The sequence below is a fragment of the Myxocyprinus asiaticus genome, chromosome 30 (genome assembly GCF_019703515.2).
Source record: "Myxocyprinus asiaticus isolate MX2 ecotype Aquarium Trade chromosome 30, UBuf_Myxa_2, whole genome shotgun sequence".
Lineage (NCBI taxonomy): Eukaryota > Metazoa > Chordata > Actinopteri > Cypriniformes > Catostomidae > Myxocyprinus > Myxocyprinus asiaticus.
The window spans coordinates 36051496-36070318 of NC_059373.1; the positions used below are offsets into that span (position 1 = coordinate 36051496).

At 35.2% G+C, this 18823-nt stretch overlaps 1 protein-coding gene across 1 annotated transcript in view; it reads right to left on the reverse strand.

The window, feature by feature from the left end:
• Nucleotides 1-9068: 9068 nt before the first annotated feature.
• Nucleotides 9069-18823, reverse strand: part of kcng2 (potassium voltage-gated channel, subfamily G, member 2) — a 38131-nt gene continuing 28376 nt past the window's right edge. The window contains exon 4 of the mRNA XM_051663206.1: nt 9069-12378. Within this exon, the coding sequence (XP_051519166.1) occupies nt 11539-12378 (840 nt within the window). The 3' untranslated portion in view covers nt 9069-11538. The remainder of the gene's footprint in view (nt 12379-18823) is intronic.

Consider the following 18823-nt stretch of genomic DNA (forward strand, 5'->3'; position numbering starts at 1 on the left):
TCATGCTGCCAAAACAGCGGCAACCCGCATCTCAGAATAGCATTGAGATGATATTCTTCTCTTGTACAGAGCGGTCATCTGAGTTTCCGTAGACTTTGTCAGTTACAACCAGTCTGGCCGTTCTCTGTTGATCTCTCTCATCAACAAGACATATCCGTCCACAGAACTGCCGCTCACTGGATGTTTTTTTGTTTTTGGCATCATTCGGAGTAATTTCTAGAGACTGTTGTGTGTGAAAATCCCAGGAGATCAGCAGTTACAGAAATACTCAAACCAGCCCATCTGGCACCAGCAATCATGCCATGGTCTAAATCACTGAGATCACATTTTTCCCCCAATCTGATGGTTGATATGAACATTAACTGAAGCTCCTGACCCGTATCTGCATGATTTTATGCACTGCACTGCTGCCACCCGATTGGCTGATTAGATAATTGCATGGATGATTGTTGGTGCCAGATGGGCTGGTCTGATTATTTCTGTAACTGCTAATCCATTTGGCACCATTCTGAATTTACTCAGAATGGTGCCAAAAACAAAAAACATCCAGTGATCGGCAGTTCTGTGAATGGAAAGGCCTTGTTGATGAGAGAGGTCAACAGAGAATGGCCAGACTGGTTGGAACTGACAAAGTCTACGGTAACTCAGATAACCGCTCTGTACAACTGTGGTGAGAAGAATATCATCTCAGAATACAATTCTGAGATGCTGGTTGGTGCTGTTTTGGCAGCACGAGGAGGACCTACAGAATATTAGGCAATTGGTTTTAATGTTGTGGCGGATCGGTGTATACAGTATATTAAAAAATACTTCTGCACAATGCATACATAGGATTGATGATAGGTTACACAATGCCCCTATGAAGTATTTCGTCACTTAAGCCACACTTAATGGGATAGTTCACTCAAAAATTATAATAAATATTAATATTCAAGGTTTCAAAACTATGAAAACATTGGACAAGCAAAACATTTAAAATAAAAGAAATTTGTTACGTTTTAAATGATTATACAATAGATTAAAGTGTTGAAAAGAAGACAAAAGACCCAATCCCAGATATTTCTGATTATCTTAAAAACCTTGTAATCTAGAACCTCTATGATCTATACTTACATGCTCATTTTGTAGAAATGCTCAGTTTGTGTAAATTATGAATTTCTTTAGGAATCTAGCATTTCTTTTTGGTGATACCCTGAAATCCACCTCATGAATGTCCAGTGTACAGAGCTGTTATGTTGATTTAACATTTTGGACAGTACATAATTCTCATAGTTCCAACGTAATATTCCATATTTCCTTATTTCGTATGCAACGTCAACCCTAATATGTTTTCAGCTGAAAATGCATTGATTTAGCTACTTTTATGCCTTTCATCCACACTGGAACTGCGTTTTTCAGTGTATTGAAAACACTCTTTTCATACAGTAAACGATTGCAGGGTAAACTTTGATAGCAGAGAATGGGAGACTATGGTGAATATAATTTTTGCTTACCCATCTGCTACCCAACATCAAAAGAAAAACAGCACTAAGTTTCCACAACTTTCCAAAATGAAAAAAAAAAAAAACAATTTGAGAGTGATTGGATTACAGCCGCAACAAGAGAGATGATGGCAAATTTACTGTGACTCTCACAGCAGCTGTATTAGAAACCTCATCGCATTGGTGATGACTCATTTTTTAAAAACGAATCTCAGGGTATATACAAAGTATAATGTTATAAATTTACACAAGATAATAAAAAAAAATGGCAAATATTAAACATTTTGATAGATTTACCTTGCTTGATAAGGTGGAAGCGCATCATCACAGTGTGTGAAAAGGGTCCATTGCCGCATACTTTGGAACACGATGTTATTAGGAAACTAATAACGTTTCGTTTGAGTTTTCAAACGAAAACTCTTTGGTGTGAGCATGGCCATAGTTTTGATGACTTTACTATTATTATAAAAAATTAATAATAAAAAGGTTGTAGGCGTGTCCAAACTTTTCACTGTTAGTGTAAATGCAACTTACAGGTTTGATATTTTGTCATCTAATGCAATGATGTTCATGCATTTTTAAGTGTGACTTAAGTGTCCAAATACTTTTATATACACACATAGGACCAACTACATAATGCATACATACAATATCATAAAGAAATGCAGTGATATTACAGACACAACCACACATACTGGCCAGTCTAGGACAATTATTGTGGTTATGAAAACTTTTGCCTTACACTCTTAAAAAGAAATGTATCTGACATCAGCTAGATGAATGTAATAAGAGATTAATGCAGTTCTGTTTTATTTGATGTGGTATTGAGAAGATAGGTTTTACCTTGCTGTCTTTACCTCAGTAGGCTGCTGTAGTGTTTCACAGTGAAGGCCAAATGAAGATCACAGGAAGAGCCCTGTGACATCTTGAACCAAAAATCAAACCCTTTTCTTTTTATAGTGTAGTTTGTATCAGTCATAGGAGACAATCCTCACATAATCTCTCAAAACTTGATTAAAAATTCATATATATATATATATATATATATATATATATATATATATATATATACACACATATAAAGAATTTTGTATCTAGCAATCATTCCCTCGATCAGGTTCATTGACTTATGCAATCATTTCAGCTATTGTGACAGTAAAAATTTAATTAACATTGGATTCTCATACTGATTGTTGACTATTAAAGGAATAGTTTGCCCCAGAATTAAAATTGCCACCATTTCCACAATTTCATGTCACTCCAAAGCCACATGACTCTTTCTTTCAAGAACAGAATATCCTGGCCGCTCGCTTCCATAAAATGAAAGTGAATGAACTCCATTAGGACAAAATAATACCATAAAAGTAGTCAATGCGACTTTTTCCAAGTCTTCAAAGCCATACAATAGCTTTGTGTGAGGAAACTACAGAAATTTAACTAGTTATTTGCTGAAAATCTCATTTGTGTTTACATACGTTTTAATATGACACTTCAGGACACGTTGCACCCAGTTTGGAATGACATGAGTGTGAGTAAATGATGACAAAATTGTCAGTTCTTTTAAAGACAATAAACATTGTATATTTTGACTAGGAATATATCTGGGCCATAACTGTATAGTTTTATGCGACTTCAAGGCCAAGTGTTTCAAATGTCCAGTCAAACATGAGCCCTAATATGATCTTAGTACAGTCCCGTGCTAATAGCTGTAGTCAGGGATGTTACAAACCAGTCAAGGAAATGTTTTCTTATATTATGAATGAGGTGCTGCTTATAAATGTGTTATATATATTTAAAGAGGGAAGTCAAGAGTTGTCTAACAAGGAACAATTAAAGACCATTGACAAATGTCATTTTTCACTCTTATTTTGCCCAAATATCATGACGTTCTTTACATCAACACTCCAGTGTCACATGAAATGGATGTCATCAGCCTGACTCAGCTATCCCCATTCAGATCAGAAAGACTCTTTAAAGGACTGCTTCAAGGAAAACTTTGCATTTCTATTGCTTTTATTGATTTCTATTTTTCTGCGATACTGTGATATCATATATTTGTTCTGAGCCTCATTCAAATGGATGTGGTTTCTCTTTGGGCTATTACTGTTTTGTTATGATAACTGTTTGATTTAATTTGATGATTTATCCATATTGCCTTTATTTTAAACCTTTAAACCTTCTTGCCATACATTGAGTGAACGTAACTGATGTACAGTTCTCTACATCAGTTACTTTTTGTTCCACTAGCGATTAGTAATGTTACTCTATAACTGCACTCCACACAGTATTGACATTGACAGTTTATGGTTATTGTTCATATTTTTTTTTTTATGTTGCATCCAGCCAAATGTTTCTATTCTTATTAAGTTGGAGACCATTATTCACTCCACATATTTTCAGTGCTACTTTTTATAGCCAGTTTTATGAATAAACATTTAAAATATATATATATATTTGTCATTTATACCTGAATTGATAGATGTTTAGAATTTTCATTAAGGATGTTTTCTAATCAAGATTCATGGTAACACTTTACAATAAGGTTCCATTTGTTAACATTAGTTAATGCATTAGGTATCATGAACTAACAATTAGCAATGCAGCATTTATTCATCTTTGTTAATGTTAATACAAATATAATTGTTTATTATTAGTTCATAGTGCATTAACTAATGTTAACAAATACAACTTTTGATTTGAGAAATGTATTAGTATATGGTGAAATTAACATTAACGAAGATTAATAAATGCTTAATAAATATTGTTCATTGTTAGTTCGTTAACTAATGTTGTTAACTAATGTTAACAAATAGAATCTTATTATAAAGTGTTGCCAGATTCATGGACAGTTGCATCTGATGCACCAACACATTTAAAAATTTATTTATTTGTATTTATCCATAGGAATCTCATTTACCTCATTTACTTTTTTTCATTTTGTTATTAGTAATATAGGGCAAATCTCACAGAATAAAATGTCCAGGTTATTTTTATTTATTTTTTTTAACCCAAAATCAAATGGAAAGAAATAGAAATAAAATATTAAAATATAATTTTCTGGACAATTTAACATATTTTGCTTTTTGCGTTTTTGAATTTGCTTTTGAGTAAATATTAATTCTCAACCTAGATTCTTATTACTGTAATACAACCCCAATTCTGAAAAAGTTGGGACAGTATGGAAAATGCTAATAAAAACAAAATTGAGTGATTTGGAAATTCGTTTCACCCAGTGCTATATTGAAAGCACTACAACTTCACATTATATGATGTTTTACCTTGTTTTTTTGTTTTTTTTAATGTACAGTAAATTCAAATCAGATGATTACAACACATTCCAAAAACGTTGGGACAGTCGAGTGTTTACCACTGTGTAACATCACCATTTCTTCTAATAACACTTATTAAGGGTAAACTGAAAACACAAGTTTATTAAGTTTAGCAAGTAGAAGTTTCCCCATTTATCCATTATGCAGGTCTTAAGCTACACAATTGTACGGGGTCTTGATAATAAAATAATAATGATAATAAAAATAGACTGCATTTTTTTCTCTTTTTTGATTTTGAAATTAAATATGACCACAATATGTTCTTACCAGGTTTTTTTTTTTTTCAACTGAATCATTAAGCTTCATATTAATATAATTAAGCATTTTTCCTATTTAAAAAAAAAAAAAAAAAGTATCTGAAGTGTACAGTTATTTTAGCTTAATTGCTCTCTTGCACTGTCTGTAGTAACACAAGCTGGACCTTTTAGCTGTATTTTTTCAGTAGTATAATGTACAGTCACTGAATGGCCTAACTGGCATAATTGTGTGATTATTAAAGGAATATTCTGGGTTCAAAACAAGTTAAGCTCAATCGACAGCATTTGTGGCATGATGTTGATAACCACAAAAATTTATTTCAACTCGTCCCTCCTTTTCTTTAAAAAGTACAAACCACATTGGCCACATTCACTTCCATTGTATGTGCCTCACTGTAACCCAGATTTGTGCTTTTTTTAAAGAAAGGGAGGGACAAGTCAAAATGAATTTTTGTGGTAATCAGTATTATGCCACAAATGTTGTTGACTGAGCTTAACTTGTATTGAGCCCAGATTATTTGTTTAAATGGAAACCTGAGAGTGCATTGATTATTGCAGTGATATATTTCATTATAGAGTGTTAGTATTGGCAGCACACTTGGCCTCATGCTTTTATAAGCACAGTACTCTCATTGGAATCAGTGTGGACATATCAGTCACTGCTCGTTGGTAAAAATCCTTTACTGACATTTAACACCAGCTGAAGCAATCTGACCTTTTTACATTCAGACATCTAATCACTTGCTAGAACAGATGTCTTTTTGAACAGAACTCAGTTTAGTTTATAGTCAGTATAGTTTAGAGAATATCATCTTATCAAATATTGAATTAATTTAGTTTTTAATTTTGATATGGTATTCAGAGCCTTCAAACCAGCTAACACTCAAGACAATTTAAAAATAAGAAACTTTTATTTCTTTAAAGGGCATTTCACCATGTTTATTACAACCGGCAGATCCTGAGACTATGGAATCTAAAAGCAGAACTGTACAGAGATGTGTGTAAATGTGTTTTCATACACTTTTTATTGCAAATCAGCTATATAGAAGCATCAATGAAAATTCATGAACGCATTGTTTAAACAGTGTAACAGACACCAAATGCTCTGTCACCAAAAAATAGCTCTTTAAAGGTGGATGCCAAATAAAATGGCAGTCTTCACAGTCATACAGTTTTCACAGGTAGGAGCATCCCTCTATCAGGAACACCTGCTTAAAGGAACAGTTCACCCAAAAATGTAAATTCTGTCATCATTTACTTACCTTCATGATGTTCCAACCACGTATGATTTTCTTTCTTCTGTGGAACACAACAGCAGACTGTTCAAAAGCAGCTGGGAAAACCAAATCATTTAAGTGAATTGGTTCTTTCGGACACAAGGCTGAAAATGGGATGAAGGGGGTTATTTTCAGCAAATAACTAGTAAAATTTCTGTCTTTTCCTCACACAAAGCTATAGTATGGCTTTAGAAGACCTGAAAATATCATTTGCATATATAAAGCAATTTATATATGATGAATAGTACAACACTGCCTGCGTGATTTTTTTTTTAAATTGTTGGTTTATGTAAACATGCACTAGACGGCCGTCTTCGGCTGTTGTGTCGTGCCTCTGTTTTGCAGGGCAGCAGATCAGGAGCGATAAAGGTGAGGAGGAGGGTGGTCCTGAGTGGGCCCACATCGCTTGACACTTGACTGGGTTCAAATGCATCAAAAACGCATATTAATTAGTATTGGCATTGCTTGAGCGGTTCCAAATATATTAAAAATGCACATTAATTCATAAGGTTTAAGATCATTTCGCAGAGCTAACGTAAGTCTCTAAAAATTAATGCTTTCTTTTAATTTGTTGTTATTGAAACATAAATGTAGGCAGTCAAATTATTATAATTTCTGCACAGCTAAATCATAAAGTTATAATATAAATGAAAAAAATTATTAAGATAAAGTGAGCCCATTTGCGTATACTGTACAGTATAACGCCTATGTCAGTCCTTTATATAAAAATAACATTGAAGGGTCTTCTCAGTGAATCCTGGCCATTTCCAGCACTGTTTGGACAGTTCATGTAAATGATTCACTGATTCACTTGAGCCTCGCATAGCCTTAAAGGGACTTTAAGGTCTTCTTTTTTGAAGCCAGATATTTCATGTTTTGCTGCTGCTTATCACTATATTTTGATTCTGTTATATACAGTATGGTGTTTTCTAGTTTTTTAGTGTATATTAAAGCGATAGTTCACCCAAAAATGAATATTCCCTCATTTACTCACCCTCAGGCCATACCAAAAGTGTATGATTTTTTCTTCTCTGAAGAACTCTGAAGCTCCAAATATCACATAAAGGCATCATAAAAGTCCACAGTAAAAAAAAAAAACTGGCAGCTGTGGTTGCCAAAATAATTATATAAAAAATACAGTAAAAATGTTAACAACTTTACAGAACAACCTGTACATTTTACAGTTTAAAACTGTTGTAATTTACAAACAAATTACATTTCAAACCAGTAAATCAAACTGCCCTTTTCTGCTGAATTAGCATGACCACGCTGGTGCTGTAAACAAAATTTTACGGTAAAAAGCTGTCACACTGTAAAAAAATATCCTGTTAAATTTATGGTCAAAATCTGGCAGCTGTGGTTGACAGAAATTCACTGTAAAAAATATGGTAACCACATTTCAGGCTTTAAGTATGTAATTTTGATGCCTGTATTTTTTACAGTGCAGTACTGTCGTTTATATTATTAGATGATAAACTTAATATATTAACCTTCTGAAACTGTAAAAATCTGCTTTTCACTTTATAATGTATTGTTAATCACTGTAGTAATTATTGAAGGGCACATGATGACATGATGTTCATCAATAGTGGCCTTTCCAAGAGCAATGACCAATAAACATATAGAGACAGAACTCAGTGTCACTCACACAAACACAAAACACCATCAGAGTAACACATGTGAAATTAAAATAATGCAGTAAACATTAACACAGAACACCCCAATGTACATAACTAATATTAAAAATAAGAAGAAACAACTATTCCCATAAAATATAATAAAATGAAATGGGTCACGCAAGGAATTCTGGGAACGCCTGATTACAGTTTTTTACCATAATTTTAACAATAATTTACCGTAAAAAGTACATGTAATCTCTTGTTAAACATAATATACATTTGTATTGTTAATTATACACCGATCAGCCACAAGATTAAAACCACCTTGCACCAGCAATCATCCATGTGATTATCTAAGTAGCCAATTGTGTGGCAGCAGTGCAGAGCATAAAATCATGCAGATACAGGTCAGGAGCTTCAGTTAATGTTCACATCAACCATCAGAATGGGGAAAAATGTGATCTCAGTGACTTAGACCGTGGTATGATTGTTGGTGCCAGACGGGCTGGTGTGAGTATTTCTGTAACTGCTGATCTCCTGGGATTTTCACACACAACAGTCTCTAGAATTTACTCAGAATGGTGCCAAAAACAAAAAAACATCTAGTGATCGGCAGTTCTGTGAATGGAAAGGCCTTGTTGATGAGAGAGGTCAACAGAGAATGATCAGACTGGTTCGAACTGACAAAGTCTACGGTAACTCAGATAACCACTCTGTACAACTGTGATGAGAAGAATATCATCTCAGAATGCTATTCTGAGATGCGGGTTGGCGCTGTTTTGACATCACGAGGGGGACCTACAGAATATTAGGCAGGTGGTTTTAATGTTGTGGCAGATCGGTGTATGGGAAAATTTTGCATCTAAAATTTTTTAATTTTTACAACATTTTACTGTAAAACAACATGTATTGTCTTTTTAAATATATTACAATTTTTACAATATATTTTAAGGTAAGTACTCGTTAACCAATTTACGTTTTTTTACTGTAGCATTTTTACAGTCTTTTACCATTAAAATTATGGACATTGTTTACAGTGTAATCTATGTGACTCCAGTGGTTTAATCAATGTTTTCTGAAGCGATCCAGTTGGTTTTGGGTGAGAACAAACCAAACTAAAACTCCTTTTTCACTGAACATCTTGCCATTGCAGTCTTTAGGCACCATCATGATTTCAGGACAGATTACACTTCCTAGTGCTTGACGCATGTGCAGAGTGCTAGATGATGCTAAACGAGTGTGAAATCACGATCGCCAAGGAGACTCCTGTCAAGATGTACAGTGAAAAAGGAGTTACGTTTTGGTCTTTTATCACCCAAAACCGACTGGATGACTTCAGAAGACATTGATTAAACCAGTGGAGTCATATGGATTACTTTTATGCTGCCTTTTTGTGATATTTGGACCTTAAGAGTTCTGATCACCATTCACTTGCATTGTATGGACCTACAGAGCTGACATATTCTTAATTTGTGTTCAGCAGAAGAAAGAAAGTCATACACATCTGGGATGGCATGAGGGTGAATAAATGATGAGAGAATTTTCATTTTTGGGTGAACTATCCAATTTAAGAATAAATTTGTAACCAATTTAAAGTTTTCACCCTATTTCTTTAATGCTTATGAAAATTAACCATGGTTTACTATAGTTATATTGTAGTAACCATGACAGTAGTAACCAGTGATGTAGTCAAGTTAGACTCAGGCCCACCCACATTTTTAGAGATTTTTCTATGACTTCAAATATATATTTATAAAATAGTTTTTAAAAATGCATAAATTCTGATTTCTGAAAGTGTTAAAGAGCTGATTGAATGTGCCGCCTCTCTGTTGTTAAGGAAAATTTGGTTAAAAAAAAAAAGGGCCAAAATTTGGCCCATCCATTTTTATTGAGGCCCACCCAAAAGTCATTTCCTGGCTATGCCCTTGGTAGTAACCATGTTTTTTGGCAGAAAGCATGGTTTTGATGGAATTTATTTACCATGGTTTCACAACATTAATAATGTAGTAGCTATTTAGTAATCATGGTTTTACTACAGTATTATTCTAGTAAACATGATTGTACTAACCATGGTTAATTTTGTGGTTATGATAGTTTTACTACAAATACCATAATTAAACTATTGTTACTGTAGTAAAACCATGATTCATTTTTGTAAGGGAATGTCACCCTAATGAAATATAGAACTGACTGCAGAATTAAAAATCATCTGATTGTTATATAGTGAAAAAATATTTTCTGCTTTAAATAGCTTCAATGTTCTACTTTTTTTAGTAGCTTGTAGTCTAACTGATTACTTTTTAAAAAGAGTAGCATGACTGTAGTTTAACTACCTACATTTTTGATTGGCTTTTAGCTTGGGAAGCTACAGTATTGAATAAGCACATTCCATTTACACTTGGTCATATCAATGTGTCTCCGCCAAACGGATATAAATCTGATCTTTAATTCCTGCTATATGCAAATAAAAATATTTAATGCAAATAAAACAGAGTTCACTTCTGTGATTAAGCTAATGCCGGACAGCAAATTTCAAAGATGTGATTTATTATTTGATTCCAAGTGACTTTGCCCAGTGCGGTGTGTGTGTCTGTGTGCGTGCAGTGTTTTATTTTTCCCCTCGGGCTTGTTGTAGTTAAGATATGTCCATGCGCATCAGCTACGCTCATTGGCAGTGTTTAGTTTCAGTTTCATCAACGTCAGTCTGTCCTACAACGTGCATCCGTTTCTTAACTTGTTATTATTTACTGCGCAATGGGAGACATGAAATACTTGGTTACAGCTGTTGTGTTTCACATTTTCCCCATGCTGACGTAGTTCTGTTTGGGCGGAGTAAGGTTTACATATGCCGCTTGAACAGCCAGATGCATTTACATTTTAACCGAGTTTCGAATGGAATGCATCTCAAACCACTTCTGGAGGTATATGCCTACATCTGCCTTGAACCCGTCTTTGAGAGCATAGCAATCCGATCATTAAAAACACATAAAGTGACCAAGTTTAAATACCTCCAAAGTGGCTTCCCTCACACTGGTTATGACACGTGACAAATGGCGCATCATTGACATCAAACCTGGCACAACCTGTCTTAATACGCCATATTTGAATACAGGACTATGAATGAGATGCCACTGAGTAGAGAATGAGAGCTACTGCAGAGGGAAAGATTTTCAGTGAATAACATCTTAAATTTTGGTGTGTTCCTCGTACAAAGCTATTCCACATTTTATTTCATAAGACTTTGATGGTCATTTTTGGAGCTTGACAGACCCAGCCATTTCACTTGTAATGTATTGAAAAGAGCAGCATGAATATTCTGCCCAACAACTCCATTTGTGTTCCACACAAAATTATACAGGTTTGGAACAACAAGAGGGTGAGTAAATGCTGACAGAATTTTCTTTTTTGGTGAACTAAACCTTTATATAATTGTGCTTTGGACTTACAAACCTGTCCATTATAGCACCACCTTCCCAATGTCTTTTATTGTTAAGTCACCTGTTTCATTCAGATACAATACATATGGCATCTCACCTGTCCCACATCTTACAGAGTCTTACAGTCTGCTGTGTGCATTAGGATTTCAGTGATCTCCTGACCAGTGGGACTCCTTGACTTGCCGTAACAACAGATCTGCGGTGGTGTGCACTGATGGCTGCCGTATGTTCTGTGATTCCATGTATGGAACTATCGGTGTCCTGGGAGTCCTCACTATTCTGGGATTTGGTGCTGTCCTGGGAATCAGGCTTGTGCCTGGAGGCCCGACTCTGTTCCTCTTTAAGCTCCACATAGGAGCGTGAGAAAGTGTGAAATATAGACGTGACCGGGAACGCCATGAGCAGTATTCCGCTCAGGATGCTGCTGAGCGCCACCACTTGACCCGGAATACTGCGAGGAACCATGTCCCCGTATCCAACTGTCGTCATGGAGATCACAGCCCACCAGTAACTCCCGGGGATGCTGGTGAACTCCTGCTTGGCACCCAGCTCGCTCTCAGCCAGGAAGACCAGTGGCGAGAACAACGCCATGGCGACACACAGGAAAAGCAAAAGCAGTCCGAACTCACGAGTGCAACGGCGTACCGTAAGCCCCAACGTCTGCAGCCCTAAAGAGTGCCGAGCTAAACGCATTACGTAGAAGATCCGTAATGCTCGAAGAACTCGCAGGACCAATCCGACCTTCTCCAGGTAGTTGTTTCCTGAGCCAGTGGGCCGGTCGCTCACGGACAATGAGTCCACGATCAGAGTGATGTAGTAGGGCAGGATGGCCACCACGTCAATTATGTTGAGGGGTGTGCGTAAGAAAGTGCACTTGCTCTGCGTCTGGATGAACCGCAAAATAAACTCCAGGGAGAACCAGCCCACACAAACCGTTTCCAGTACAAAGATGTTGAAGCACCTCTGCGAGCATTCACCCTGAAGAGAAAACATGCATAGAGTTCAAGGTCAAGGTATAAATCCAGTATGGACTGTTTCACATTTTATTACACCTCTGAAGTAATCAACTCTCTTCTCCAAATTACTTGAGTCAAATTGTGTGCAGCTGATTTATTGCATGTGATTTTAGAGTAAATGCACTTACTGTATGCCTGGACACATGTAAAGCAACTGTCCAAGGCAATGCAACATAATAAAGATAAATAAATGTTCTATGGATGTTGGAGACAAGGTTCTTGGGAGACAAGTCAGGGCATATTATCTCAAGCCCTTTCGACATTTAATCACGTTCAGGATATGGATTATAGATATCTATAATTACATTTTCACTAGTTAAAACTGTAATTTTTGATATCAGTAATTATGTTTGCACAAGTACAGTAAAAATTGTATTCTTGATATTATAAATTATGTCATTACTCGCTAAGCGCAGCGCTATGCCATAAGTACATGCAAAGTTTGTGGGCATGGTGCTGAATTTTGGTATTTTCATGCAAGCATGTGCTGTCTAGACACAAGCGAGTTTGTTGAAATAGTGCACCCCACGCGCTAATGGGCTGGATCAAGTGCAGTTTAATTCGGAGGTTCTTCACTGGTTATTGCAGCATCTGCGTCCTATTATATAGTCCATTCCCTCAAGCACCAGTGATATAAACAAAGACAGCACATTCATAAGAAGTTGGTAGTGTAAATGGACTGGATGCAATGAACTAGAATAGAAATATGGACTTACATACAGTACTTTTGTGCATTAACTGCATGCTTGTTGAATGTTAGGCATATTTCTATGACAGTGACACGCTCCTTTTATTCGCAATATAAAATGTGATTCTCGTCAGGATTTGGATGTACGCTCCGTTAAATTATAGAGAATGTAAGTGTTATTAATCATATTCATCTACAGACACACAAATCATGGCTAGTAGCCTATTAACCGTAATTGTGTCGGCACGCACTTCACTTCACTTCTTCTGGTATAAAAATACAATTCAATTTATTGAAACACGAAAAAATGAAACCCAAAATATTTCTAAATTCAAATTACACTTCAAATAAAATTAAAATGTATCAAAATAACAAAGTGGTCAAAAAAATCCTACCAAATCTGAACATTTTACTCTCTCCAACTTTCACCTGCACCTTTTACAGTGACTTAAAAATCACTCTACGACAACAGGTGGAAAAATACCAATACAAATTAGATCATAAATACAGTTGTAAATATAAACATAATAATTATTGAAAAATAAACCATGACCTATAGATAGTTTAACACAAATCTCATACATTTTTATTTCATAAAACGGCTTCAACTCTGATTGTCAGGGACTTAATTTGATGTTCCACCTTATTTTCAGAGTTTGGACATGCACTTTATAACCACCTGCTGGTAGAATCTTGAAACTGCAAATCCAGGAACTGAGTTTAGACTTTGCGCTGGGAACAGACCTGCCCCGTCTTAGCACAATGATCTATTTCTCAGGAAAATAGCAAATTGTACTTTGCTCAAATTCATTTAGGCTCCATACAATACAGTCTGTGCGCATACACCCACAGATAGCACAAACACTCCCACCCACGGCCACTTGTGCTTTACACTGGCACGAAAATTGCGCTTAGAATCAGTGTTCTCACGAAAACTGGATAAGACGTAGCGCTCGGTCGCTGTGCATAGCGCTCATGAAAATAGAGTCCAAATATTTTAATGCATTTTCTACAATAGAATTTCACATTTTCATTCATTCCTGTTCAAAATGCAGATACACATATCTATAATTAATTTCTTAGATGACATTCCAAAAAAACATATCAGCTATGTATTTCTTCCTAGTAAAAATAAACCTTTTTTTATATGAATAATTACTTTACTTGTGCACATGTTCATTCCTGATGTCAACAATTGAATTGAACTAGTATGCTAATTTTTGATGATGTAATTTGGTTTTCACTAGTGGCAATGTTAATTCCAGATCTGCAATGTGACTGTAATAAGTAAGAATTTAAATAAAGAAATCTTTAATTACTCTTCGATTGATTGATATTTGAAATCCAGTTCCAGATATCCGAATTAACACAGTGAAACTGAAACTACATTTACATGTGAACATAGTGAATATGAAAGTAGTGAAAACTAAATTTCAGATATCAAAATTAAGCATTTTTATTAGTTGTAATTCAGTTGTTGTTATCAGGAATGGATATTGGATCAGGAATTGGATTTGTACTAGTAACAATGTTGTTACTGGTATAAAAAATGTTACTTGTAAGAAGAAACTGTTACGAAATTAATTATAGATATCTGTAATTGTGTTTTGCACATGAGTGAATGACAGATCATTGTGAAATTTTACAAGTGAAAATGCAGTTACAGATATAAAAAATCATGGCTTTTATTAGTTCAAATTCAATTTTTGATATAAAAAAATTTGGTATTTACACAAATTATGTAATTTTTTATGTCAGGAATTAACGTTTTGCACAAGCACAAATGTAATTACTTATTTCCAAAAACAAAGGGGTTTGCGATAGGCATATACTGTCCTTCAAATGCAAAACACAGTAAATAACATTTTGTCAAAATTAAATTGTGAATCTCTTAGACTGCGCTCTGTCCTGTGTCAGATGGGTTTGTCTCAACTATGCTCAGATTCAGAGAAAACAGAGTAAGAATATTTTTTATCCATATTTTAATCCATATTTGTCTGGACAATCAAAAAACTTTGAAGCCATTTTTTTCTCAGTTTCAGTCGTCATAGTTACTAAGACAGTGAATATACATACTTTATAGCCAAAAGTATGCTGACACCAAAACACCTCAGCCATATATGCTTGTTAAACATTTAATTTCAAAACCATTGCCATTAATAGGAAGTTGTTTCTCCCTAACAGCTTGCAATATTTTTTGGAATAAAACAGTCCATACACTACTGTCAAGACAAAAAGAAAGGTAAGGCAGCTCTAAAGTGGTCATAATTCTCCATCTGTACATGAAGCAACAATGTATGCACTCTTCAGAAATCTGGCCTGAATAGAAGTCCAGAAAGAGAAAAGCTTTTAAGTCTTAAGGTTTCCCAAAGGCATCTTACAGACTCAAATAAAATGTTGATTCTACGGTCTGGGCCTCAGTGCTATGAACACTACACTGATAAAACCTGCTTGGATTTAACAAGATTTAACATGAATTTATTATAATAAAATACTGCTTTCAGAATTTTACTGTAAAATCAATGCAGACTATGCCATTTTCTGTTATAACACAACAAATTACTGTAAAAAAGAAATAACAATTTGCACTGCATTGTGGGATAGTTGTGTTTTGTTTGAAGTCACCATTATGGTATTTGGTGTTCTGTTTGAATGGGAACTTGGACTTAATTGAAATACATAAACTTTCTTCAAGCTGATGCAATTGTGTTTTAAGAACGGTATACTTTGCACTGTGCAGCCGGGAGAAAATTAGTTCAATTTAGAGATTGACTAAGTCTGATCAAGATGTATAGTCTACACTATCTGGTGCATTTGTAAGAAAAGGAAAAAAAAAGTTGTAATCAAACAATGAGGTCGCAATTCTTGCAATGACAGTGTCATGTGTATTTTGTTACGTCATGTTTTTCATGTCTTTTATTCTGAAAAGTTTATTTCTAGTTCCTGTTTCATGTCATGTGGTTCCCTTGTCATGTGATTTCATGTTTTCCCTCCATGTTCATGTGTCTTGTTTTCATTGGTTTATTGTTTTATTATCTTGTTTAGAGATCTGTTGTTCATTGGTTTGTTCTCCCATGTCCATGTATTTAAACCCTCATGTTTCCATTGTCCTTTGTCAAGTATTGTGTGTGTTTGGTATGTTGCCATGCCATGTCAAGTCAAGTTTATGTCAAGTTTATTGTTATGTCAAGTAAGTTGTTTATGTTTATTATGTTTCGGATTCACGTTTTGGATTTCACGTATGTAAATAAATTGCACTTGGGTTCATCTTTATCACGTCTTCATTGTCTTCGTCATTGCCAGTTCCAGCCAACGTTACAGACAGGCTGTGATACACGACTGATCTGTTATTGCACATAAACTTTTAGTACCGCTGGCAACCAGGTATGTACAGAAATCAACTCATACAAAGCAATTCCATATTTTCTTTCATGAGACTTTGATGGTAATTTTTGGAGCTTGACTGACCAAAGCATACAAAACTATACATTTTATATTTTTGATTCTACAATATAACACTGCTACATTACAGTAATTTCATGGCCCTGTTCACTGCAAAGTCAGTATACAGTTGTCTTTTAAATGTAATAAACTGTTGAAACAATACTGTAAAATATACTGTGAAAGTCATGCAACTAGTAAAAGCACACTTTACTGTAAAATCAATTATTTTTTTTTATTTTATTATTATTATTTTTTTTACTGTATGTTTGGAACAAACCTAAAACAGCTCAATGTATTGGAAACACCTGTGCAGTGGTCGAAGCATCATACTTTGGAGATTTTAGTTCTCTGCAGCAGGGACTTAAAAACAGAGTAAAGAAAATATATATAGTTTTTTTTTTTACATGATTTTTGGCCCAGACAAAGACCAGACACTAATCCCACTGAGATATATGGAATGACCTAAAAAGTGCCGTTTCAACTTCATGACTTTCACAATTGTTCACAACACCAACTGTTTTAAATTGGTCATCCTATCAAATATAAATGTACTGGGTAACAATTCACATGAATGTTCCCTTTGTTGAGGGTTTATAAAGGGGTTCATTAATGACTAATCATTTATTTACAAATACATTATAAATAATTGACATGCGTTTATAACAACATGCATAAAAAGGGCGACTTTCATGCAATACCTGCCAAATTTAAATTCACATTTTATAAATGCTTAATAACTCTTGTTCAACATTAGAAACTTAAGTACATAAAATTCAGTATGATTTAATGTTCATCAGGCTTTATTATATGGTATATGCTGTGAATAAGCCTGAAGACCTGAAAAGTGTTTTTGCAGAGGGCTTTAGGTAACTAGGATGGTAAATTGGGACACCATTCTGAGAAGCACCATTCTTCTGTAAATGGACATAATCCCTGTTTTTAATCTCTATTTTTGCTGCATTGTGACAAATCATGAATTTGTGCATTTTATGTTTTTGATGACTACGTATGAATAAGTGAATTCATTAAGCATTTATGATGAATAAATTAAATTGCTCATTATTTGGTAAGTATTGGATGAAAGTTTCCCTTTTATGCATGTTGTTATAACTGCATATAAATAATTTTTAATGCATTTATAAATGACATATAAGTCATTAATGAATGCCTTCATGGGAGTCCACGGACGCCATGCGAGAAGCAGACGTGTGAGACACGAGCTCTGTGAACTTTGCTAGTTTTTTAATTATTTTCATGTTGTGATCCGGTGAGATTCAATACACCCAGTTACATACTAGCTCTTTGAGGTAAACATGGAAAAGAAGTCAAAAACCTCAGACTCTGGAGACATTAAAAGACACTTACGTGCTCAAGCTGAGGCCTCTGACGGGCCTGCGGACCGGGGACTCGATTTGGACGGCACGTGAATGAAATTTAGCGTCAACTGTCCAACATCTCGGTAATGCTGACAAAGGTTGTTGCTGACTTGGAGGATCTCGCTGTAATACGTCGATCGATTACGGCGATGGAAACAAAATTCTCTGAGTTGTTTACAAGAGTGACAGAAGTTGAAAAACGAATCGATTATCTTGAGTCATCGGAGAGGGAATTATCCGCTAATCCGCCCGCGTCCAAACAGATTTGGAATTAATTTAGGAAAAACTGGAATATTTTGAAAATATGAGCCGAAGGAATAACATACGAATTGTTGGAATTCCTGAGCATGAAGAGGGCAGAGATATGGTGAAATTCCTGAACGAGCTCTTTCCGAGTCTGCTCGACATAACAGGCCACAAGCTGGAAATCGAGCGAGCTCACAGAGTACCGGCTCACAGATCTGCTGAGGGAGATAGGCCCTGATCAATTCTGGTCAAATTTCTGAGATCATCCGATAAAGATCTCGTGTTGCGCCAGGCAAGGAGCAAAGGAAAGCATTCTTGGAGGAATCACAATGTTTCTTGTTCCCAGACTTTGTGAATTTGACAAGAGAGAAACGTGATCGGTTCAAGGAATGTAAGAAACTCTTACACCAACAGAAGATCACTTTTGCACTGATGATCCTGGCCAAACTGAGAATAGAAACGAAGAATGGTCGCAAAGTATTCTTAATAAACTTCTGCATTGTTGGAAGATCGTTTTTTACACTGAAGTCCTCAGCCAGATTGAGAATGGACACTATGGATGACCGCAACATATCTACATGCTCACATAAAGGACGTCTTTTATAAAGTTGACGGGCTGAGTAAGTTATGGTATAGTTTTTTTTTTTTTTTTT